The sequence below is a fragment of the Dromaius novaehollandiae genome, chromosome 2 (assembly GCF_036370855.1).
Source record: "Dromaius novaehollandiae isolate bDroNov1 chromosome 2, bDroNov1.hap1, whole genome shotgun sequence".
NCBI classification, from domain to species: domain Eukaryota; kingdom Metazoa; phylum Chordata; class Aves; order Casuariiformes; family Dromaiidae; genus Dromaius; species Dromaius novaehollandiae.
Genome location: NC_088099.1, coordinates 165,028,212 through 165,053,955, shown reverse-complemented (window position 1 = coordinate 165,053,955; position 25,744 = coordinate 165,028,212). Strand labels below are relative to the sequence as shown.

At 43.2% G+C, this 25,744-nt stretch overlaps 2 protein-coding genes across 12 annotated transcripts in view; one reads left to right on the top strand and one right to left on the bottom strand.

The window, feature by feature from the left end:
• Nucleotides 1–17,103, top strand: part of AGO2 (argonaute RISC catalytic component 2) — a 62,618-nt gene extending 45,515 nt beyond the window's left edge. For all 11 annotated transcript variants that reach the window (XM_064507905.1, XM_064507908.1, XM_064507911.1 and 8 more), the window contains 6 exons: nucleotides 1,671–1,761; nucleotides 2,838–3,032; nucleotides 4,040–4,174; nucleotides 5,598–5,699; nucleotides 6,667–6,866; nucleotides 7,211–17,103. In XM_064507905.1, the coding sequence (XP_064363975.1) occupies nucleotides 1,671–1,761; nucleotides 2,838–3,032; nucleotides 4,040–4,174; nucleotides 5,598–5,699; nucleotides 6,667–6,866; nucleotides 7,211–7,319 (832 nt within the window). In that variant the 3' untranslated portion in view covers nucleotides 7,320–17,103. The remainder of the gene's footprint in view (nucleotides 1–1,670; nucleotides 1,762–2,837; nucleotides 3,033–4,039; nucleotides 4,175–5,597; nucleotides 5,700–6,666; nucleotides 6,867–7,210) is intronic.
• A 3,238-nt stretch (nucleotides 17,104–20,341) lies between these two features.
• Nucleotides 20,342–22,963, bottom strand: CHRAC1 (chromatin accessibility complex subunit 1). Its single transcript, XM_026113718.2, has 3 exons — nucleotides 22,780–22,963; nucleotides 22,318–22,444; nucleotides 20,342–21,439 (listed from the first exon to the last, which is right to left on the bottom strand). The coding sequence occupies exons 1-3, from the start codon at nucleotides 22,912–22,914 to the stop codon at nucleotides 21,291–21,293; spliced, it is 411 nt and encodes a 136-aa protein (XP_025969503.2). The 5' UTR covers nucleotides 22,915–22,963; the 3' UTR covers nucleotides 20,342–21,290.
• Between the last annotated feature and the right edge of the window lie 2,781 nt (nucleotides 22,964–25,744).

The window sequence follows — 25,744 nt, the reverse complement described above, 5'->3', positions numbered from 1 at the left end:
GTATCACTTTGTAATAAATGTTCTCAAATTGAAAATTTTCATCAGTTTTATGGAAAATTTGATTCCAAAAAATTCTGATAGAAAAAGAACAAAATTCAGTTTGTTTTGTCTTACCTGTGCTGGATAGAGGGGGTTGGCATAAAGATATGTATAGCTAGTTTAATCAAAGTGAACAGCTAGGTCTCTACTTCATTAAAAAGATGGAATTTTTACCATCCTTGCATGTCAAGCTGTAGAGGGCTCAAGGAATAACCTGCTGTATCATTCTTGGGATCCCCTTTCAAAGAAGTCAACACCCTGTTTTGCTCAGATAAGCAAATGTTCACTTCATATTTAGGTTAATCAAAAGGCAGCTGCTGAAAAATAATCCAACAAATACTTGGGGGGGGGGGGGAAACGTTATCAGAGGGGATGTATATTTTGTGTACCTTTTAAATTCTGTTTATAATTCAATTATAATTAAATTCTAAATATACTCAGCTTGGATAATGTGCTTGTCCAAGTCTCCTGTATGAAAGCAACTAAAAATCATTATATTACACAGCATGCACTTCAAAATGTTTTTTAAAAAGAAGTTAAAAGTATAGATACTGCTGTGGAAACAAAAAAAAAATAGGCACACCCCATATCAGCAGTTTTATGTTGTTTTCATAAATATGAGTTCTCTGCTGCGTGGCACGTGTTGACAACAGTAACGGGCCAGAAAGTTGAGTTCTGCTTGTTATACCAATAAACTATCCATTTGTGAAAATGGAGTTAAATAAAGGGGAAAAGACAAAACAGCACAACTACACATGACACCTAGACGTTCCAGACAAGTGGATTTTGGGGTTACTTGTATCAGAATGTTTTAATTGCTATTTTCTGTTGTTTTTCTTTGGAAGGGGGGAATAGAACAGTTTTCTATTCGTAAAATTATATTATAAATTGCATTATTATAATTACTTTCAAATGCTTTTTAGAAAAGGTCTGATAACAGTGGCATCTATCTACATAACTGTTCCCCCACACATCTGCAGAAACTTCTGGTGGCCTAAAATCTCCCATTTAAAATTAAATGTTTTGTTAAGCAATGGAGTTAAAGCTTAAATTTGCAATGCAGTGTTTTGATGTTCTACTTTTGATGCAGCAAATTAATGTCATGATTTAATTAAAACTTTGAAACATTTTAAAAAAATCTATTTTTAAAATCACACCTATAACACCCAGATTTTTCATACTTCCTTACCAGCGCTGTTTTTCCTTTCGTATGCAAAAATCATAGTGGTCATATATATATGCACAATCCTTTAATATTCTCAGATGTTGTTTGGTGCTAAGAGAACACCTTTTAATCTCTTCTGAGGTCTAATTCATGGAGGCTGCAATTCTCTGACTTAAACTTTAAAAATAAATATGTATTTTCATTCATTTCTTATAAAAAATAACAGTTTGCAATTAGCCACACTTTAAAAATATGTGCAAGTATTTAGTAACTACCATGGGAACCCTAATCAGGACTTCTGAGTCTTGTCACAGTACAAATGATCAACTCTGGACAAGTGCATATTGTTGACTAATTCTTGTCTATACTGCAGGAGCATAAAGTGCTATTTATTTGAGTTATACTGTGCTCTACTCAGCATAAGCCTTGCTGAGTGACTTTTACAAAGTCACTTTTTCTCTTTCAGACCACCAGTATTTCAGCAGCCTGTCATATTCCTTGGTGCAGATGTAACTCATCCGCCAGCTGGGGATGGAAAAAAGCCTTCTATTGCTGCAGTGAGTAAACTGTAATAATCTTTAGCCCCTGCTCTCCCCAGCTGTTTGGTTTTGATGCATTTCTTCCATTTTGGTGCTTACTTTCAATTACTTTGAGTGCCTGTTCTTCTAATTGCCTAATTACAGCACTGTGTATTATTTTTCTGCAGAATCTACTGAAACTTTGGGGCTCTTGCTCTGATAGTAATTACTTAAATGTATATACTAGCTTGTAAAATGCCTGAGATAAACTTTTTTTTTTAATCGGCTGATATTTATTGGTGACCTCTAAGTTAGTGCATCTTTAAAACTGCTTTTTCAAAAGTTTTAAAATGTTAAAAAAAATTTGTCCATTACTGCTAGTGAATTATACTGGCCCAATTGCGGTTGTTGTTGATTCACGCTTCCTGACAAAACAAATCGTGCAGTAGTCTCTTGGAAATGTACTCCTGCTATATATGAAAAGGCCTTTGGCTTGCATTATGCCAAACACATCTTTTAAACTGTAAACACTTGTTTAAAAAAAAGAAAATTATATCCGTCCAGAGAAAGCCAGATGGAGTTGTGCTTAGTTGTGGTTTTTCATGCATGAAGTTTGGATTTTTCAGTCGGTGCCATTTTTACATTGTGTTGATTTTTGAGGTTTCATAAGCAGAAGATTTTCTTCTCGAAGAGCAGTGTCTCTTCTGTGTGGACGTTCCAATGGAGGCTCACCATGGGCTCTTCTGCAGTGCCAGAGCTTCCAGGGAGTTGCTCTTCAAGAGTTCAAATTTGGATGGTGCAGTCCTAACTAAACCAATGGTGTCATGGTAGCTGGGCTCCAAATTTTATTAGCATTTCCGATTTGCGCCTGCGTGCAGTTGAAAATTAGTCGTTTACATTTCAAATAAAGTTTACAGTTTCAGCAAGGTATGTTACCACAGGCAGATTGAACTCAAAGCTCTCCTCAAGCTGATTATGATTATGACTGCATCTTTGCTTGGTCAACCCTTTACAATGTAAGATACTCTTAAAAAGGCAGTTATTTTCATGAAATAACTTTCATGAAAGTGCTTTCAAGTTTGGTTTGCTATTAAGCTTTGTTTTTCCCCCAACAGGTTGTAGGAAGCATGGATGCCCATCCTAATCGATACTGTGCCACTGTCCGGGTCCAGCAGCACCGCCAAGAAATCATCCAAGATTTGGCTGCCATGGTCAGGGAGTTGCTTATTCAGTTCTACAAATCAACCAGATTTAAACCAACTCGCATTATTTTCTACCGAGATGGCGTTTCCGAGGGGCAGTTCCAACAGGTTACGCTTTTATTTTAAGATTTTGATTATGTAGCTTTCTGTTGAAGACTTCCTAGTAGATGTAGTTCTATGTAGTGGAGCTGTGAAAAGAAGTGTATCAAGTCTTCCCTCAACAAATATGTTGGACTCTAACCAAGAGAGCAGGAAAAGTGTTTTCATGTTTTTCAGGAGCTTTTTATATTTTTTTCTCCTTGAAATACTTCCCTTTGCACAGATAAAATGATCAAGTACAGTTTTAATGCTTAAGTGTTGAACATCTGTGACTTATTTGAGATCTGTCAGTCAAATTGGATCCCATAGAACATAGATGGTAAAGAAAAACTAAGTGTAAGCTAATGTTCTTATTTCTTCCTCAGAGTTTATAAATCCTGTATTTTCACATTGTCACTATTCATTTATTCCCTATAAAATTTAACAGATATCATCTTGTATTTATTTTGCTTTCGTATGAACTTTATGGCTTTTCCTCTCACTAATATTGATTTTCCATTTATTTCTGTTTTTCCATTGAGTATTTCATTCATAGTTAATGTAGTTATGATAAATCCCAAATCATTGCTTTTTGTTTTATAACACTTTAATTTTTTTCAGTTTTTATTGGTTCTTACAGTCCACCATATGAGTTCACAAAGCTGGGAAACAGTATTCACTTCAGCAGTTCTGGATTTTATTCCTCGGACTAGTCTGAAAAATAATTAGTCTGTTGTATATTCAACAGTCTAATTAAATGTTCATTTGTATCTGGCAGTTAAAAAGATTTTGGCATGCAGCTTATTAATCCAAGCCGTATACTTAGAGTTGCACAAATACGGAAGCTAACTCTGGCTTGGCTCAGCAAACTGATGATCTAATTTGTTCCCGTCAAGTGAAGAAATTAAGATTTGATCCTGCATGCTTTGACATTTCATTACTCTGAGTGACAGTGCAAGAAGGGATGTTATGAATAAGAGTAATTAGTAGAAAACTATCTTTCATATTTATCACACTTTTTTATTTTTATGATTCAGGTTCTCCATCATGAATTGCTGGCTATTAGAGAAGCATGCATTAAGCTAGAAAAGGATTACCAGCCTGGAATTACGTTTATAGTTGTGCAGAAAAGGCATCACACCAGACTCTTCTGCACAGATAAAAATGAACGGGTATGTTGTAATCTGTGACTAGCCGAATTGCCTATGTGCTGTATTAAAATTTTTTTGCTTAATTAAATAGCAAGAGGCTGGTTGGAGGAAGTACATGGTGGGATCTTTCTGCCTGCAAAAGAAAACCTTCATTTTCTGTTTTTATTTTATATAATAAAAAGGCATGAAGCTTTTATGAAAACGCAGCAGAATGTCCTTCGACATGTCTCTACATCCTTTTTTGCAGTCTCTCAAATTCTTCAGGCTTCCTTTCACTTTTTGTACTGACTCAAGTTCCTCAAGGACTCATCTGAGCAGTGCAGGGTCGTACAGTGAAGATACCTACATCCAAAATATTTACTTTAGCACTCTCTGTAGTTAACAGAGTTCTAATTAGTATTGCCAACACAGCTTAAGGCACAGTTCATCTAATTCTGAAGTAGACAGTTCTACTGAGTTCACTGATTTCATTTCTGTTGCCAGAAGAGTGGCTCTTGAGTCACCAGCTGACATGTAGACACGTGCACAGTAGACAGAGAAATTAGGTAAGATGAACCCTGCACTTCTAGAGTATTTTCTTTTCCATTAATGCTACCTTTAGGATGTCTTAGGTGTCTAATATCTTGGACACATGGAATTCAATTTGGGCATATCAAGTGTTGCAACACATTATCTGTAGTACTGAACACTTCCAATTGTTTTATGAATGTTTCTTAATGCATATTATGTCTCTGTGAAGTACATGCAGAAGTATTTGTTTCATCCTTTCGAGGTTAGGAGACTCCCCGACGCTGGGGTGGAGTCACTCCTGGAGATGAGAGCTCTTAGCTGCTAACCTGTGTTCAGAAATAGGGGGTTTTGTTCTTTTTTTCCTGCTGTCAAGGTTTTTCATGTGAGCCTTTAAAGCCCCACTAGGCTTTAAGGCAATAAACAGTTACTTTTAATGCTGATGTGTATGTGTTTTGAGTATTGATAATATGCTATAGATTGTATTTGTTAAAATATTTAAAAGTAAAGAATATTTTTAAGTTCTGCTTTTATGTAAAGAGTATTTTTAAAGGAAAGGGAGGTTTCCCTTACAGCCATGGACCATCCCCTTTCAAAAATAAACAAGAAAAGTTACAGTGAAATAATCTCTGTTGGAATGAGAAGGTGAAAAGGATTGGACAATTCAATCACAGGAAATTCTTTTTGCATTGATCAGAAAAGTGAATTTTTATGGGTAACTTCTATGAAGATTTTGCAGCTTTTTTTCTTTTTCTCTAGTGGAGACACTCCAGATTTTCATTTGAACAAAATTTCATTTTTACTGGTCATTTTTTGACTTTTTGCTTTTTACCAATTTCTTTATTTTAAGATCTTTGTGGTGTTTCTCTTTTTACTGCACAGCTAAAAAGAAGAGTTTATCTGAGCCTTGCTATATTTGCACTTTTTGTTCCCGCAGGTTGGAAAAAGCGGAAACATTCCAGCTGGTACCACAGTGGACACAAAAATCACCCATCCGTCAGAGTTTGACTTCTACCTGTGTAGTCACGCTGGTATTCAGGTAGGGTGTTTTTGGGAGGATGAAAACTTTCAATGATAACATCGGCTGTTGGTATTTCATGTATTGGTCACACGGACGACAAACAATACAGCTTCCATCCGTGTGTTCCTGGGCCATCTGCGATGCTCTTCTATCATTATTAAAACCTGAAAGAAGCAATGAAACTAAACAGATGCAAAGTGAAGCCTGTGCATTTAGTTTGCTGTGCTTCACTCCTGTCGGTTTGCTGCTCTAAATACCAGCAAGGTAGTCCGGCTATTTCACATAGCTGCTTCTGGATAAAATATCTTTGTTCTCTCCATGGGCTGCAAAGGGAGTCTAGACTGCTAACAAACATATATAGATAGATAGATAAGCAGCTTAATTTCATTCCGTACCCTTTTGCTTGTTTGGAAGTTATCTCACTTCTGCAGCTGAATGTTGTAAGAGACAAAGTGCCTCTTGCATTAAATTCACTTGAAATATGTACCCAATTGCTAGGGCATAACTAGCACTTTCAGATATCACCATTGCAGTTTTGCATTTTCCTGTGATTTCTTTTTGCAGTCAGAAACAGCAACAATTAAACAGTAGCAACAGTACTTGAAAGTCAAAATTCAATACTCTATATAAAAGATTCTTCAACACGGGCACCATTTAAATTGCTGTAGCTATTAATGTTTGGCCTAGAGCTACTTTGTCAGATGGCTTTTTGTCAGATCTGTGTTTCACAGGATCAAAGTGCATTTCAGTAAGATCGTTTAAGTGACAGATGAAATTCTAGAAAATGCAAACCTGTGCAAAAATGCAAAGAGATTAGTTATGTGGGGAGCAAGGAGGGAAGCTGTTGCCTTTCTAAAGAAAAAAGCATGCAGAATTGATAGGACGTAGTTTTGAGGACGTAGCCTGTTATATTGCAGTTCACCTGGCAAGGTGGAAATTTAGAGATGTTTCTGAAGTGCTGATGTCCTCTGTGATCTGCCTTCAGGGAACAAGCAGACCTTCTCATTACCACGTCCTCTGGGATGACAATCGTTTCTCTTCAGACGAACTGCAGATTCTTACCTACCAGTTGTGTCACACGTATGTACGCTGCACTCGTTCTGTGTCAATCCCTGCGCCAGCATACTACGCGCACCTGGTTGCCTTCAGAGCCAGGTATCATCTGGTGGATAAAGAACACGATAGGTGAGTTGCGTGGTTTTGAATTACTGCGTGGTTTGAAGGCAGAAGGAAGTGAACTTGTTAACTCTGGGATCAGTGGTATCCTCTGTTAGCAGTTTGAGGGTAAATTTGGGCTTTCTGATGAATTACACTATGAAAGAACAGAAGATACTTCTGTATCCTTCTGTGCTTTCTTCTCTTTCAGAACCTCAGTGGTGTTTTAACAGTATTAGCTTTGGATCGTTCAGAAGAAGTGTTTGATATGAAAATAATATATTTAAGGAGAGGCAGATTAAATAGGGCTTCTCTTCACCTTCCCACTCCCCCCTTTTTTGTTTTTTTTTTTTTCCCCCTCCCTTCTCTTTCAGTGCTGAAGGAAGCCACACTTCTGGTCAGAGTAATGGCAGAGATCATCAAGCACTTGCTAAAGCAGTTCAAGTTCATCAGGACACGTTGCGCACTATGTACTTTGCTTGACATGTTTTAATGTTTAGCGACTCAGTACAGTACAGAGTTGGATTCACATGAGACCAGCTGCACTTAGACCAACAGTTGCCCAAGCTACAGTGACAGCCAGCAGTGAGTGATGCATCTTAATTTTTTTTCCCTTTTGCAAGAAAGCCTTCCGTCCAGAATTTCAGACTTGATTATGAACTGCGTTCTTCTACAAAACCCCAGAATTGTTGGAAATGTGGTTTGCCAAAATCTCTAAGCTGCTTGTTACAAAACAGACCCATATTTTATAATTAAATCAAGAGCTGTGATCTCAGGGCTTAGGGAAACCTCCCCCACAAAACTCTTTGTTCAGTTTGCTATTCATTTTAATTGCTTTTAATAATTTGGAAAGATCTAATTCACACTAACGTTGATGGGCTTCAATGCTGTGAACTAGCTTTTAATACAAAGGAAAGCGAAGCATTTTTTGACTATTTATGCCTTGATTACTCTAGATGCATTTACAAAACTTTATTTTCAAAAGGAAAAAGTGACAAAATTCTGGTTTTCAACTGTCTTAAAAAGATTATTCTCTGTGTGTCTAAGGGTAAATGTATTTTCTGAAGCTTGTCCTTGAATGTTTTTTATTGTGCTGCATTTAAAAATGTTTTTCATAGACTAAATATGAAATTTAAAAAAAAAAAAAAAAAAAAGAACTTGTACCTAAACTTTTAATAGGTCCAGTTAGATTGGCAAAGGAAAAGGTGCCATTTAAAAAAAAAATTTGTAAAGAATTTTTTTTAAATCATACTGACAGCTAATTTTAGAATTTGTCATACAGGACTGTGACACTTACTTTCCAAAGTCTCTAAAGAATACGGGTCTGTGGTGATAAATACAGTACAATCCTTTTTCACTGTTATGTTTGAATTAATGTAAATTTTATATATGTTTCACAGTATTAATGTGATAGACTAGATGCTATTATTTATTTTTATTTACTAAGGAGTGCTCATTATACTTCTGTTAACATATCAAGAATGCTTTGGATGTAGAAATTAAAACCTTATCGTGGGGACACGGCTATTCAAATGCAGAAATATGCAATCGACTTTGACGTGAGAGTCCGGCGATACCTACCGCGTATGTTGTCTAGCTTATAACCTGTAAGCGAGGCTTTTCGAGCGCTCACGCGCGCGCCGTCGCGGGTTTTACTTGTGCAGTTCGGAGACGCACACACGAGACCAACGTTCTGCATTCGCTCAAGCACAAAACAATTTGTATTTTATTTATATGCTGATTACCGGTGAAGCAGGTGCTCTGATAGAGGAGGGTGGTTCGCTGTTTGTAACGTAGACAGAAGTCGGAGAATCTATGCAGTAAAGATAAATCTTAGGAAAACTGAAGTTTACTGACGAAGGGGGGTGAAGCTCTCTTCATTATGCATCAAGCCAAGAGGAAAGGTGAGGGTTTTGCCCTTCTCTTAGGAGAAGCATTAAGTCAAACTGATGATTATTACACAGACGCTTCTGTTAGTTTGCACACTGGGTTCATAGCAAGCCGTAATACCTAGGGAAACCGTTGCACTAATTGCGATGCCGCGAGCAGGCTTCGAGGAGAACAGAGCGAGCCCAGGAGACTGGTCGATGCTGGCTCGGTTTGGTTTGGCTTTCATAGGAGGACTGAAATAGGTGTTCAGAGGCAGGCTCTTAAAATTTCGTTCTCTCCCACGGACTTGTTTTGCTTTCTCTTTTCTCTTAGCAGATGCTTAGTCACTGTTTCGAGCACATTTACCTCTAGCCACGGAGCTGGGCCGATAGCTTTAACCGATCCCGAGGTCTGTGCCATGCAGTGGATAGACGAGAACGGGTTGCTCTTGAATAAGCTAGAAAACGCCCACTTTTGCTGCGTGAAAGCTTTAGGTACATAACTTTGTGCAAGTTCAGCTCCCTGCCTTGTAGCAGTGTCTTGGTCGTCATCGTCGTTTAGCTGAAATAACAATGTAAATTCTATTAATAGAGTAACTGTAGTATTCTTGTTGATTAGGCTTGCTGGGTCGGCGTTTCTTCTTGGTCTTAGTTAGGTAAATCCAGACTTACAATTATGCTGGGGTAACAGAAAGCAAAGTCCAGGTCGCGTTTCTCTTTCTGTTTTCCAGCCGCCCTTAAAAGTCCTGCTGAACTGCGAAAGCTTTGCCATAGTGGATGAGTTGTGCTTCTCCGTGCGTTTGCTTGGGAGGTTTCGGGATTCAGTGCAGATTTGGATTTGGCAAATTTTTATATGTGAATTATTTTTTTACGAATTATTCTGAGCAAAGCGGAAGAAGATCAGCCATTTTAAAGCACGCTCTGTTTCATTTGCTCTTCGTTAGGCAGGGCCCTCTTGGATGTGAAATTCCTCCTCCCCTTTCCTCTCTTGCAAACCTGGCATGAATGGCTCTATAGGGGTGGCCGGAGAGGGTGAAGAGGACAGATCCCGCATCTCACCTCTGAAGCAGGCGGTGGGACTGAGTTATACCCTATTTTGGGTGTATTCCCTGGGCCGGAGTAGGAGTCCCAGCTCCCTTCGTGAGGAGCATCATGCGGACCCTCGATCTGAGCATAGCTGTCGCTTCTGTCCGTCGCGATGAGCAGAAATTTAGCATGGCTTTCTTTCCCATGGAGAACTTGGGATGGTTAGGTGTGTTTCAGACTTTTTTTTTTTTTTTTTTTTTTTTAACCTTTTACAGCTTTTTAAGGCTGTGGCACTGTTCATCCTCTGACTTTGATTTCCCTGCCTGCCCCCCAGCCAAATGGTGAAATGGCGAATAACTTAAAGCATTTTTTTTTCTTAAATCTTTTCATGGAGCATGTGGTTTGAGAAGGACAGCATGCGATACGCCCAGCAGCTATCGTTCTGGGAAGGTTTTTAATATAAATAACGTATTCAAAAATGCCTCCAGTCAAGAACAACACTCTTGTCTCTATTTTTCTGACCTCTGCTAAAAACAGCACTATCTCAGGTAAACGCATGAGCAGACACTCGGGAACAGATCGAAGACGACAACACTGCAAAGCTCAGGACGTCTGTAGCTCGCACGCGTTCCTGCCGTTGACGTGGAGGCAGTTGAGGTTGGTAGCTGTAACCACTAAGTCACCACGCAGCTCAGGTCAGCGGTAACCGAGCGCGTTTTACCGCCTGGCAGTTGGTTTTGGAGCCCGTGCGAAGGAGGCGGCACGGTGGCAGTCGCAGAAGACGTCTTGTGCACAAACTGTCCCCAGCCCATCACGCCGTTTCCCACATGTTTAGGAGCAGCTCGCCCTTGAAGAAGCGTGCTTGAGAGATGAGCAGATGTGAACAGGGCGCCCCAATCATTTTCCTTTCGTTGCTGTTGTTGTTCACAAGTAGTAACACTATTGAAATAAAAATCTTCAAATATTGGAAGGGGTCGGGGAAGCTCCGTCCTCGGGGAGGCTCAGGCAGGGCTGGCTGCCACCGCTCCAAGCCCAGCGCAGGGCTGGAGACCTCCCATGAGCCCTTCCAACCCCGCCAAAAACTAGAGTAGCCAGTGCAAAATGCTGCTAGGGGTTTTTTTGTTTGTTTTGCATACTAAATATAATACTATAATTAGGTTTGCTTGATTTTTACACTTTTCTGCTCTGGTGACCCAGCAGAAATAACCTGTGCGCCCTGCCTCCTGCAGCACCTGGGAAGGAGAGTTGAGTCAATCCCTAGGAGAGGACACGTCCTATGGCGAAGTGTCAGAAGCAGGTGACTTTCTCTCTGCCTTGGTTCAGTTCGGCACCTAAGGTCGCCCTGGGCAGCCTGAACGCTTTCCCTTCAGTTGTCGTGTCTGCGCTGCCAGACGGCGTGAGGTCGCTTGCTCGTGTCGGAGCTTGTTTTGGCTTGATTCAGGTTAGATGATTTCAGCTATGGTAATTGGATTGCTAAATTATTTTCGCAGTAATCAATGACCTCCCATGTTGTGGAAGCTTTGTCAGATCGACTTGCTTCCTTCTCGATTTGTCGGATGAAAAACTTTCAGATTATTTTGCCATTTGTCCAAGACATTTGGAAGGTGGTGTGTATTCAACTGCAGGAGCCAGCGTGCGAAAATTTACCTCTATGTTTGAAACAAAAAATCCATAATATATACACCCTTGATCTTTTTCCAGGCCAAAATGGTTGTTAAAGCCAAACTGTTGCTAAGGTTTAGCTTTAATTCCAGCTCGATCAGTAGCTCTTACAGCCGTTGTAGAGTTTTTAACTGAAGTCTTCTTAAGATATCAGTCGATTGCTTTTCTAACTAAGACAAAAGCTACCTACCCTTATGCAAAGCTGCAAGTAGTCGAAATGCAGGATTGGGCCCTGGATTTGGAGCTTTGGATGGCCAGACTTGCCCCTTGGTGTGATGCAGTGAACGTTTCTGGTGGCATGGATGACCCATAAGGGGTTTTTTTGTTTAGTTGGTTGGTTTTTTTTTTTTTTTTTGGAAGAGATCTCTTACACGCAAAAAAGGAATGTAAAAAAGAGTTCTCACTCTGTGTTTTTCACACTTGATACCAGCGTGCAAAAATTACCTTTTTTTCTATTTTTTTTAAATACTCTTCTCCTACAGTAACATCTCTTTTTGTGCGTTTGTCCCGCCAGTGCGGTGCTCTCAGTTTCTAATACGGGGCAGTACTTGTTTGGCTTTTATCTTCCACTTGGTGACATGCTTCTGGATGCACACGTGCAGCCTTTTTTTAAGGAAAACTTCGAGCAGAAGGTGATTGCACTGATTTTTTTTTTTTTTTTTAACTCCCTTTTTACTGTAAGACTTCTCTTTTTTGGCATCTGCTGTAGCTGTTTGACAATACTGTACATAGTGCTACATCTAGCAAATACCGAAATGCTGTGGATACCATTCCTTGTTGTATTTTAGGGATACTGCCGTATTTTACAGTGTTGAGATACGAGCTTTGGTTTTAAATGTCGTTCGACTTTTTTTGCATTATGGCATGAATCCAAGGGCACCGTCGCTTTATCGATTCCAGTGGAAATATTTAGGGTTTGTCTGTATTTATGAAAATAATTCTTCCCTCTCTCCTCTATGCACGTTTCTCCCACGCCATGAGAGTACAAAGACATTTAAGCTACTGTTGCCTCTCGCGTTGCCCGGCTTAGCAAGCCGTTGGTCTGACATTAAATAGCCTTTTGCTCCTCTGACCCCCGAGGGACGCTAGCAGCGCGGTTCGCCCCCGGTTTTGGGGTCGAGCGGCTGGGAAGGCGCCTTTCCCCAGGACACCGGTGCTCCGAAGGCCGCGGCTTGGCACGAGCGCTTGCTGCAGCGCGGCACCCGTTTTCTCCCGTTTAGGGCGTTTTGGTTGTTGTCTCTGTGCCGTTTCTTTGCCTCAAGTGTTCGTGTGAATGCAACAGCTCTTTGTCCCTGTGCCCCGTCCGCATGCTGTCCTTCCCGGGCGGAAAATCGCTTCCCCGCTCCAGCTTTTGGCTGGAGAAACTGCCATGTTTTCACTGATGAAGGTGCTTGAAATATGTTTGGAGCCGGAGGGAGAAATGACGTGTCGGGATGTTTTTTAAAAATACCTTTTAGGTGAGTTGACCCGCAACTGTGCCAGGGAGAATACTGTAGTCCCCACTGCTACCACAACCGCTAAACCTTAAAATGCAAAAAAACCCAAACCCTCTGCAGCATGTTTGGGAATAAGGAGCGCGTCAGCTCTGCTGGCAAGCCCCGCTGCCGGCTGGCCCGCCGCGAGCCCACCACGAGCTTATCGATGACAGTGGTACTCCAGGCAGGAAAGTGTCTTTGGAGCCCAAGCGATTGCAAAAATGATCTTACCGGCTAGTGGCTGGCCGGGTTGAAGTTGGAAGCCTTGGTCCAGCTCTGTTATCGCTTAGGCAGCTTGGATCCCCCAGAAGCAGGGAGGAAAAGATTTTGCCCTCTAGTAAGCGGCCGCTTTTCAGAAACTGTCTCACTGCGGCTTGTGCTTCGGCTCTGTGGATGCTCTCGATGTTGCCTGGCTTGGAAGAGGCTCCGCCGCGTGGGCTTAGGAAACGTCGTCCTCTGAAAAGCTGAATATTTGCGTTACAAATCCACATTAGAGGCGATGCTCTTTTTTTCCGTAATCATTTTGATTTTTTTCTCCCCCACCTTTTGGATGTGCCGTCCTCCTGGGCTGCTTTGGCTTTGTTCAGTCTTTCTCTCCTCCTTAAGAGCAACTAAAACAGCTGCTAGCGTAACTACTAGCTCATGGTCAGCAGGAATTGCAGAAGTGACTAAATTGTCCCCAAAAATATAAATTGAAGGTCCTGATGACCGCGTGATGCTTTTGGGCATGCTTGGCAGGCGCGAGCTGTGAAGGGCGGCAGCGAGCTTGGGAGCTGCTATAGCCCGGGCTGGTTGCCTTGGTATTTGCTCGGTCGGGTTAGATTTCCTGCTAGAAAACAAATATATATAAATCACATTTAGCGTGAGCTCAGTATTCTGTCTTTATCAGCTCGGCGCGGTGAAAACCAAGCCCGCTGGTGCTGCTTTCGCAGTTGCTGCCGGGTTTTGTCGTGGGCCGCGCGAGGCTGCGCCCAAAAGCGCTCGTCCCCCTAGAAGCGATGCCCTTCCACCTCGAGGGACCGCGCGTCTCCCATCGCCTGGCCAACCTGAATTCGTAGCGCTCCTTTAGGTCTGTCGGTGACGCTTAATCCCCAGAATGGTTCCCGCTTAAAAGAAGGTGGTAGCTTTTTTTTCACCCCGTTTTTTTATTACCTAGTTTGGGGCAGTAGGAATAGTTAGTGGGTTTTGGTTACGTGGTAGGGGGAAGGATTAGATATTTTATATGTTTGCTTAAGGACGATATACTTAGGGAATAATTTACCATAGACCGTCGGGGGAAAGATTTTTTTTTTTTTTTTTAACGTTTTGTAAACGAGGGCATTTGCTCAGGAAAAAAATGTAAGGAGTATGTTCCAGAATTACATATTCTTGAAAAATCAGACCATAAATTGGGTGCGGTGAAGAAGTACACCCGGTGAAGCTGTGTGCTCTCCTGAAGAACGCTGCCTTGCATTTTATGAAATTTGCTGATGCAGTTTAGCAAATTTTATATATATATATTTGTGTGTGTGTGTATATATATTATATGTACACATACATATATACATATAGACACATGCCTGTTGGTGAAAGGAAAATGGGAAATTCTTATATATGAAGATACAAAGGCAGAGTTTTGTTGGGGCGATGGGCACAGTTTCACTGACCCCAGCAGGATTTCATTAGTTTGTACGATCGGGAAAACTGGCAAAATTTAGGGCAGTTCATAAATAAAGATCCAGCTCCCGACTTCTGTGCAGCCAAGTTGTAAACCTGATCGTGGGAGGGCGAGATGGAAAACCGAATGTATCACTTAAACAATTTAAACCCTTTTTTTTTTTTTTCTTTCACCCCCCTTACGTTTGGTACACTGCAGATTTAACTGACATCTGCTGAGGTTTCAGCTGTCTGTTTTAACCCTTTTCAATTTTTATTTTTATAAAATAGTTGAGAAAGAACCAAAAATGAGTCCGGAAATTGTGTTGTACGTGCTCCCTCGAACCAAAATGTTTTTATGACCGTTTGAAGTTTACTAATTTTTTTTTTTTTTTTTGGAAAAGAGAAAAAAAAGAGCAAGCCAAGCCGCGGAGGGCCTCCTTGGCCAACACACCCGCGTCGAAGGGTCTCGTGCTCGTGCCGTGCTCAGGAGCCAAAACCCATCCGCGGAGATGCCCTCGCGTGAGGTTTTCGCGCCCTGTGGCATTAGGCAACGGGGGGCTTCGGAGGCGGCCGGGGCGCCAATTCCCAAATCGCGGCTTTTCCCGGGCCGGCGTCGGACGCTTTGCATAGAGGCGCGTAAAGCGTCGGGGGCCCGGCTCGCTTTTCGATTCGGATCTACCTCATTTAAACAGTTGGGTGCTATTTCCTCGAAGCTGGGAGCGACCAGGCTGCCGCCCGGGTTTTCTTCTGTGTGCCTTTGCGGTTGTCCCCAGCGCGACACAAGCCGAAAGCCGCGTCCTGGATGAAAAACAAACGGCAAATGAAGGTTAGCCGCGGAGCTTAACAAGAAAAAAAAGAGCAGCAAAACGTAGTTTTAGCAAATGTTAAGGTATTTTTTGGTGTATCAGATCAGCAAATATACAGGATCACAGCAGAGCTAGGCAAAGAGATACCTAGGAATGAATTTTTCAAAAGATAGAACCCCAGCCCTGGATATATGCATTTCCACATGTACCTATCTATATACACATTACACAGGATTGTGCTTGTGTGCCTGCGTGTGTCCGGGCACGTATATAAAATGAAGGGATGCATGTATAAGGGGGAGGGAATAAAATGTCCTTGCGTTTTCCACGCAGTTTTGTATTTAACAGTTTACAACTCTGTACACGTTTTTCTACTCTGTAAACCTTTTTTACTTAGAGATGATTCCTTTGGGGAAAATTTTAAGTTGTGATATGCTATCATTTTTTTTGAAGTTAAAAAAAAAAAAAAAAAACCCACAACTTTTTACCAGTACCGAATACAGAAGGGGGGGGGGAAATCCGTTCTGTAAATTGTATTTAGTTTAAATATGAAAGAAAAAGCTGTATGTGGAATAGTAAAAGTGCTGACATTCCCTAGTGGCAGGACTTCCAAGCTGGTTCCTAAGGCTTTCTGCTGCAGAGAGACTCAAAAAGAAAAAGGAAAAAAAAAAAAAAAAAAAAAAAAAAAGGAAAATGCCGCTGTTAAATGTTTTTATAAAACTGCTCCATCAGGTCTTTACTTAAGCTATATTTTCTAAAGCCTAATCATCCTTTAATATGCTGCATATAAATTATCAGCATGGTTGCACTTTCTCAGTAATAATGGATGCCCTGCAATTGGCTCATGATAAGGACTTTAGTTTTTTAACAAAACCAGTAGTACTTTGGGCAGAAGGTAATATTTATATAGGTACCTCAAGAAAAAAAGAAAAAGAGCCTGAATATGCTGCATTTTGTTCCTTTAACATTTTTCATGTAGCATTTGTTTGCTTTTATTTTATTTTTTTAAGGCTGTTCCTAGCTACCTGTTTTGCTTTGGGGACCCCGGTAGCGTTCAGACCGTTGTTTTCCGTAGCGCTCGTAGAAAATAGTATCCTGCCTCGGATGGGCGCAGGCGGCGGGCACGAGGTTGGCTTGGCCCTGCCTTGCGCGGGAGGGGAGGGGGCCACGGGGAAAGACGCTTTACGTAGGGGCCTCCGGGAAAAGGATACTATATTTCTAAAACAGAGAATACATGTTCGTCGTTTTTTGTACTTTTTTTTTTTTTTCCTTGCTCGTACGGCTTTCTTGACTCTTTTCTCCGAGACGGCCCGGGCTCGGCGCCTCGGTCTGGTGTTCGAGCGAGCGCCTTTCTACTTCTTCCTTTCCGAGTCGGTGAAAATCTAAAACGCGCGCAGAGATGGGGGAATTTCTTTGTTGAGAACTGTTGAAGGAAGCTTCTAAGGCTGTGAAATTGAGCATTTATTGTCATGTTTTTAAGCTTAGGTGGGTCCTTTTCCGAGTTTGTTTTACAGCTTGCAAGGTAAAATAGTTTGCACTACTTTTGCAATAAACTCATGAAAAACCTAACAGTTTCTGTTTTGGTTTCTTACTGTATATATATATACAACTAATACTAAAGATTTAGCATAGTGTTTTTCACCTCAAAACATAAGACTTGTAACAAGCTCAGAATGCTGTAATTCCTGACAAAATAATGATGTGAATGATATTTTATAAAGTTATTTTGTATGGTGTCAATTTTGTTTTGCCTCATAGTATGTCAATAAAACAAAGTTCCTCATCTTTACGAGCTTCCGTTTAATGCCTTTTGGTGGAATTGGGACGCTTTCTGCAGAGATGGGGTGTGCGGGGAGAGCCGAGGAGCGACATGGGACGGGGGGAGCTGCTGTTCTGTTCAATAATATGAATTAGAAGAGTCACGACTGTTTTCTCATTTCAGTCAGAGCTTTATTTTTCCTCCTGGTGTTGGGGTACTGCTGCTCCTGACTGGACATCTTGCCCCACATCAAACCCCAGGGGAAACGCATGCTACTTACTGTTTTTAATGGCAATAAAGCTTGGCCGATGCAAAACCCAGGGATGGTTATGGCTCTAAAGCCACTGTGGAGCCTTCTGGCTGAACTGATGGAGAAGAGCATTCAAGGTCTCGTGTCCTCACCAAGTGGCAGAGGTGCTCACCGTGCCCCAGGAGGCTCTGAGAGGAGTGAAATAGGGTAAGTGACATTTAGGAACCATCGTCCTTCTGGCGTTTTTGCAAACCTTGGGAGATGGGAGCTTATGGTCTCCTCAGGCAGCCTGGGTGAGGAGGATCTCCCAAAGTATTAACGCAGCCTTCGTGGAAAGCCACCCAGAAGGGGCCAGCTCATGTCCCTCACCATCTGGCTTGCTCGGGAGCTGGACTCCAAGTGCAAGTGCTGCGGTGTCCGCTAGTGACCTTCAGCAGCTGTGGAGAGCCAGGGACGTAGTGGATGCTATGGTCCTGAGGTGCTTTTGGGCCCACCTAGGGAGACCGTTGTTAAACACTGTGGTTTATAGCCTGCGTTTGGTAATAGCCCATGAATGCAGCTTTTGATTTACCGCACAGGATAAAGGCAGGCTACTTGTAGACTGGGAGACGGCACTTCGAGATCTTACCCTGGTGGGCCATCGTGCTAGTTAGCGTGTTTGCACATCTGATCGCACTTGCAATGTATTTCCTTTAGCGTATGACCCAGCGTTAACGTCAGCACTTTGTTAGCGCTGCTTGGTCTCTGTATCAGTTTTGCTGCAAATAGGATATAGCAGCAAAAGGAGGGCAGGGAGGTGAGAGAAAATGAAAGCACCATCGGAGTGTTTCTAGAGAGGGCTGCCAGGGCACACGTGGACTGCAGGAACGGGGGTGATCTGTTGGGGTGAAATGCCATTGGGGTCATGCATGTGCTGCTGATGGGAGTGGAGGGGAATAGCCAGGCAGAAGCATGCTGGATTTGCTCGTTGGCTCTATGGGGACACTCAAAGACACCTGTGGTGCAGGGGCTGGAGGAAGGCTGTCATCATTCACCATCTCTGTTTGCTCCCCTCTCCCCAGGTGAGTGTTCTGCAGACACAGCTGCCTGTCAGCGAGGCCGGGTTGGCTGTGGGGCCAGCACAAGGACCTGTTTCGTACCAGGCCCGTTCCTAAGCAGTCTGGCTTGTCTCAGGCTGTGTAGCCTTGCAGAAAGGGCATGTCGCACTCTACGGACATGATTGCTCGTACATGCACCCCACTGCTCACGTGCGCCTTGTCTCAAGAATTCACGGCCAAGAGCAGAGATGCGTCTTCTTGCTTATTCGTGTGCCTCGGATGCATCTCGGTTCAGGAGCCTGACAGTTTGCAGAGGAAGGCAGGGAGGAGAGGAGGGTCTGCGACAGACAAGCTGGCTGCACAACCCGTGAAGTTTTGGTGCTTTCTGAGGGAGCTGTGGGCCTTGTTCTCCAGCGAGGGAAGCATCAGCTGCCGGCCCGGGGAGGACGCAGGCTGGGCACTGCCCTTAGAAAGCGGCACAACCATTGCTGGTGTCTTCAGCTCTGGCAGCAGATGGTTCCAAGTCTCCATGAGGCACGTGTGTGTCATGGACCAAGTGCTCAGCGTCCTTGGGGAGGGTGGCTCTTCCTTTGGGAAGATTCATGTGTGCCCCTCTAGTGGCGCACAACTCAAACCAAGAGCAAGGCAGGCTGGTCGAAGAGCCCAGGCAGAGCTGCTAGATGGCAAGAGACCGTTTCTGAGGCAGAAGGGGTTGGGGCTCTTATACGGTGTCTAACAGTGGTGCTGCTGTGTCACCTAACAAATGTCCGTGAGTGCACTCAGGTGACAAGCTGAGCAGCAGCTCCTCTAAGTGCCAAAATCCAGCCACGATCACCCCCCTGCAAATTATGAATAGTGGGAGGTACTCACCTGCACTCGGGGTCGCTTCAGCACCTTACCATCAAGTCACTGATATTGGCCCTTATAATCTACGCCTGGCAACTCCCCAGGTCTTCTAAAACTAAGCAGAACAGTAAGTTCAACAGCTTTCAAAAGTGAGTGTGTCTATACAGGTGCCCTCCCCATCCCCAAACTGATCAGGTATAATATACGTATCTCCCTGCAGGCAGCTTCCCCCCAACACCCAACCTTCAGCCCTCAAAGTTTCCCACAGCTTTCCATGTACTTTTAATAATTAAAAAACAAACAAGCCCTTCAACCACAGTGTACTTCTGCATACAGCTCGGGACTTTCTCTACAGATAAAGCATCGCTTACCGTTCACTGCAGTCACTGCAGTGCTCCTGATACGATTTTGGGTTATGGTAATTTTGGGAAGAGCTTTTATAGCGCAACCTGCTTTGATCTTGTAAAGTTTCTTTTGTGGCCCAGCAGCTTTATTCTTCTGCCAGTCTCTGATCATACTCGCCTAACCCCAATTTTTTGCATTGTTAGACCAAAATGCAGTGTGTCAGATTACGTAACTACGAGCCCTTTCTGCCTTGTGTTTCAATAGCAGTTCAGTGGGAGCTTGACAGGGAGGCTACAGTGTAGTTTCCTGGCACCTCTTTACCATGCCATCCAAATCAGCATGTCATATGAAATCTCTGAATTCCTGGCTGATTAAGGGCAGGTTGCTGCCTAGCTTATTGGATTGGGAGATTTAGTGCCTTAATAACCTTTTTTCCCATGCTTTCTTGGGGAAGAGAGCTTGGTTTCTGTGAGTGCCTGTCAGGTAGGCAGTGAAACAAAACAAGGGTTCTTCTCTTAACCTCCTGCCAGCTGGAGAGTTGCTAGTTGCTTCAGTCTCTCTCTGACTAAACTTGAGCTGTGCATCTGCAGAGACTCTTGGTTAACACAGGTTAAGTTTAGCCTGCTTTGCGAGCCTTCTTAGCACTGCTAACGGAGAATACTTCAGATGGCTCCGAGCATCATGCAGCTCTTTGCCCCCCCTTCTTCTCCAGGAAGATGAACAGCAAGCATGCTAGGCTCGTGCATTAATCATGTACGTGACTGAAGCTGGAAAGAACTGTAGAAAGTCTGCATTAACTGTAACTTTTTATATAAAATGTTTATTTTTAAAAGTTTGTATACAAAGTTCTACATAGGACTGTTGCCATTTCTGTATTAAAAAAAGAAAAACAAACAAGAAAATAAAAATCCAGCTCTACCACTCAGATGGTTAAAGGGTTGCTCATTCTCTTGCCATTCAACAATCCACATTCAATAAACTTAAAACAATGTCCATTTTGGAAGAAAACCATAGACAAATTGCAGATATAGAGATGTCGCTAGAGAAAAAGATTCTAGATATACATATTTACATCATTATCTAACACTTGTACTTTTTACCGTTACAGCCGCAGATTAGCTATTGGAATGGATCTCATCCTCTAGCCCATTTCTGTGCAGACAAAGCTATTTAGGCTGCTTTTAAAAAAAGAAAAGAAAAAAACCCCTGCTTCTGTAAACAGAAGACTTTTTAAAAAACAGGCTTGGTCCACTGCTAATGCCCTGGCACTGTTCCAGAAAACTGGGGGATGGTTTGATCAGTTACTGTCTACCCACAGAGGCAAAGGCAGAGGATTGTAGACAGCGGGTAAGAAGTCTCCCCTCCCCTCATTTTCCACTCCAAGGAAAGACACCAGCTAGGGGAGGACTCCTAGTCAGAGGGAGAAAGAGCCTTTGGCCTGAAAGCTGCATTGCCCATAAGACGTTCTAAGTTTGTTTAACGATTGTCTGAAGAAGTAATTTTAAATCGTCTGAGCAAGTTCTGCTGCCGGATTTACAATAGCTCTTCTTTCCCCACCACGTGTCCAAGAGAAGAATTCCATTCTTCAGCAAGGATGAAGTTCAACTTCTAAACTTCTTAAACAAAGCAAAAGCAGATGGCTCAGTGTATAAATACATCCAGCATCTGGATTCTCAGTCACAAAAATAGCATCCTTTATACAACAGAAAATGGATCAACTATGCAGTAATCCTCTGTTAGCCTTAAGATCCAACATCCTCTTCAACACTTTCATCTTCGTCATCATCTTCCTCCTCCTCATCTTCATCATCGCCCCCCACTGCTCCATCTCGCTTCTCTTTTTCAAGCATTTTTAGGTATTTGCTAGCTAGGATCTTCTTTGGTAAAATATCTGAAAGGCAGAATTGCTTCTTTTACAGAAAGTTTGAATACTTAAATTATCTCATTAATACTGCCGCATCCATATTGTTACTGAAACACACTACTGAATTGAAAGAGGCAATTTTAAAAAAGTATTATTATTTTAGGGAGTAACCAGATTATTTACTCTGCCTTATAAACAAGCTGTAAGAAAGAGGGAATTGCCCACCTGGGGTACAAGTGACCAAAGGTGAGAAATATATTTTATAAAACTGATTACAAACACCTGTCTTTGCTACCTATTTACTCATTTTTTTATTTGATGTAAACGTAAAACGGAGTGCTCAATTATGTAGCCGGCTTACACAGATTTAACAGGATAGAATTTATGTTCTGTGAAAACTCCCTATGCCAATATCTTTTCTGAGCTAAGTGTTAAAACAAAAATCCCATTACCAGCAAAAACTGTGTTTGTGTACGTACACACGTTCACATGCATCTCTATACACTAAAAAGAGAGAAAGGAACCAGAGAATGAATCTCTCTGAGAAAGAAGACTTGTAGATTTAAATCTGTAGTTTTTGAGGCCACATAAGTTGGCACATAAAGATGTAAAATGATCTCATTTTATAGGCTTGAAAGCTTTCAGATGGAGTTATTTGAATCTAAGAAATGGATAGAGCAACATGCTGAAGACTAAAGAGCCTTGTATAATTTTCCAGCACTAATCCAAAATCCTAATTCATTAACAAATAAGTGTTTTTAGTGATGTAGTTTATGAGCTACAGTAGAATGTTATTCAGGAGATTAGCGACTAGTAGGACAATTGTGTCCTCACAGAACTATTCAGTGACAGCACTATTTCATTTTCTAAATTACATCCTGGATTTATTATTACTCTACAGGTACCTGCAAGGAACTGAAAGGTTTCACACTCCTCTGCAGTATGAGACAGGTCACTGTACGTCAGAGCGCTCTTCTCCTTGCCTCTGCCGTGCTTGTAGGAGTACGTAGCCAAATACTGAACAAAAAGCTCCTAGGAATAAAAACGAACTAAACAGTCAAGCAGTGAGTTTATATACACTTAATTTGAAGCAATTTTTTTTAACCCCCGATTAAAGTCCCCTATTTAATTGTACATATACTGGGCACTCTGTGCCGAGTCCCGCCGATTTCAGAAACGCTTAAGGACAGGACATGGGGCACGAACTGCAGGCTGCGGGTCCCATCAGGGACTTAATTTGGAGCAGCGGCCGAGCGTGGCTGGGGTCGGGGGCCGCGGCGCCTCAGGGAGGCCCGGGGCGCCCCTCACCGCCGGGCCCGGCCTAGGCGCGGTGGGGAAGAGGAGAGGAGGGAAGGGGCGGCCGGTACCGTGGCCTTGGCGGTGAGGAAGAGCGCGTCCTGGTTGATGCTGGACACCTCCGGCGAGCTCTTCATGATCACGCGGATGCGCGAAAGGGGCAGCGACACCAGCCGGTTCTCGCCGCCGCTCAACCTCGCCGCCATCTTCCTGCGAGCGGCGCCGGCCCTTCAACCCCGGCCCGGGGAGAAATGGGCGGCCGCCACCGCACAGCCTGCTGGGAGCTGTAGTCCTCGACCGCCAGGGGGACGCAGCGCGCTGCGGCCAAGCGGGAGAGGCGGGGACTACAAATCCCATGAGGCACCGCTCTCAGCCCAGCGGGAGCGGGGGAGGACTACAAGTCCCATGATGCACCTCGCACGGGGCGGTGGGGGGAGCGCCGTTCCCGTGACGCACCCGCCAGCCCTGAGGCGATGGCGGCTCCGCGGGGCCGGGCGCTCGCAGCTGGCCCGCCCGGCCGGGCCCTGCCGCCCCGGCCGCCGCTTCCCCCAGGGCCGCGCTTCCCCCGGGCGCTGGGGGGCTTCGGTGCCGTCCCCGGTGCCGGCTGGAGGGGCCCCTCCGCCTCCCGCGGCCCCTCCGCGCGGGCCGTAGCCTCGGGCGGGCGCTCGAGTGTCGGGAGCAGCGCAGCCCGCGCCTGCCCCAATTACGGGCCGGTGGCTACAAAATAATTAACGAAACTGTAATTACAGGCGGCTAAACACCTCCTTAGCTGCTGTCGGGCAGCGCAAGGGAATGCCGTGGCACTCGGGGGAGGTATGTTGAGGCGTGCAGAGCACATGGAAGCAGTGAAGTGGTTACGGGGCAGCGTGTTTATTATTATTATTCACCATATACATGAATATACAGCAGACCTACTGCGCTCCCCCAAGAGCAGCTTGGCGCGTCCAGAAATGATGACGTGTTGTTTGCGTTTCATTAATGCCTTTATTCAAAAGTTTTCTGTGCACTTTGCGAGCAGTATGTCTGAGCACGTGCGTTGGTAAGAATTCTGCTAAGGTCACTTACTTGATTACTACTTAATAGGAGCAGGGAGTTTCACAGCATGCAGAAATAGTACGCATTGAATTTAGGGCAGAAAAGTGGCAAAGAATCACAATAAATTGAAAACACAGAGAATTTGTTAGCAGGGTATAACTAGCTTTTGCAGGTTTTGCCCAGTTTTGGGACAAGGCTTTCGTACTGGTGATTTTGGGTTATTAATGAGAGCGAGCATCTGCAGCGCATGTCAGCGCCTTAGTGCAAGGGTGATGTGACGGTTCCAGCACTGCTATATTTGGAGACATCTTTTCCGATCAGTCTTTAAAGACAATCTATATCTCTTAGACTGCAAAAATCCCTTGAGGGTACAACTTCTTTGATGCTATTCTGTGTAAGTTATGTCTAAAGCAAAGTGTAACATACTGTGATGCCAGATTGCTCTTTTGCAGGCTGTTTCTTCATTGAGCCTTATCTACTTGTGACATCTTGTGGAAACACTCGACATTGCTATGACAGTGAATACCACTGGTACCTTTCATGATTTCAATATATATGCAAAAGCCCATGAAACCAGCAAAATTTCTGATGGCATTGAGCCATTTGGATATGGTTTTAGGATCCATATAGATCCTATAGGAGCTAGGCACCCGTCACTGGTCCTTTTACTCAGCGGTGGACGATGCAGCGTAAGGTGGTCTGGGCAAATCGGGACCTGCTCATTCTCATCTGGCTCCTGGGCTACTGTCAGGCTTTTCCCTTCACCACCCAGTGCTCCCAGACTCGGGACACTTCCCACGGATAACGTAGCTTTGGTTCGCAGGAGGCAGAAGCACAACGCATAACACAAGGCAGATGCGTACACACTCTGAGGATACCATTATACTGTAATATTATTGGCACTTAATAATTATTTTTAGTACATTTTGAAGTGGCACAGTACCAAAGTACTGTGGTACCAGTAACTGCCTGATCCTGTTCCTAATTCAGGAAAAAACCCAACCCATAGAGCTGTTCAAACTAGAATTATTCCTTTTGAATCAGAACTGAGTTGGTACTGTTACTAGGAATTATTTTTTAAACCTGACTTGGAACCCGGCTAAAGTAAGTATCTCTTGTGATGAATTCAAAACAAGTTTGACTAAAAACTACTGTGCCCCAGTGGAAAGCTGTTCAGCATAGGGACTGTTTGTACCGATTGCAAACTGCAGAGCAGCGTCACATCACAGTCTCCCCTCTTCTACTCCTGCTTGAGTCACTAGTCCTCCTTTTTGCCGGGCTTTGCAGACTGGAAGAGGAACCTGCTCAGTGCCGGTACTTTTGCACCTAATGAGCTATAACTACATTGTGTCTAATGGAAAGGAGTGACCAGAGCTACAATTCTTCTTGTCCCATAGTGATGAATTGTTCTTTGTCACTGCCACCACTGTCATGGCCATTTTAATTTATTACCTGCGAGGCAATGCATGTAAGTCCCAGGTTAGTGGTATGAACTGTTAGTGTTCTGAACCGGAACAAAACTGGAACAAAATCATTCATGGGCTGAATTTGAAGCAGAACCTAATGGAAGAAAAATTACTGATTTGACTTCTACCATCCTCTATTGACTGGAAACAGAGCAATTGTAGTAAAACTTCCTGCTCCAACATAGTTGGTCTGCTCAAACAGGGACAGAACTCATTCATAGGTACTAGTGAGCTGCTTGAAACCAGAAAAGTATGTTGAATCTTTGAAAAATACTTTTCTGTATCATACCTTTATTGTATGGTATTAAAAAATCATGATAAACATGAGGTTTCAGAATTCCCCATGGAAGGGAATCTGGAGAAGGTGTCTGCAGAATTCCCCAAGGTTACTGGGATACATTAGAGTACTATCAGATAAAGAGTGAGTATTCAATTCTAGCTGCACTGAAGCTCTTCCAGTTATTGCAGAGAGAATATGATGAAGACTGCAAATTGCTTGACAGAGCCAGAAGAAGTTCAAGAATACATTTTCTTT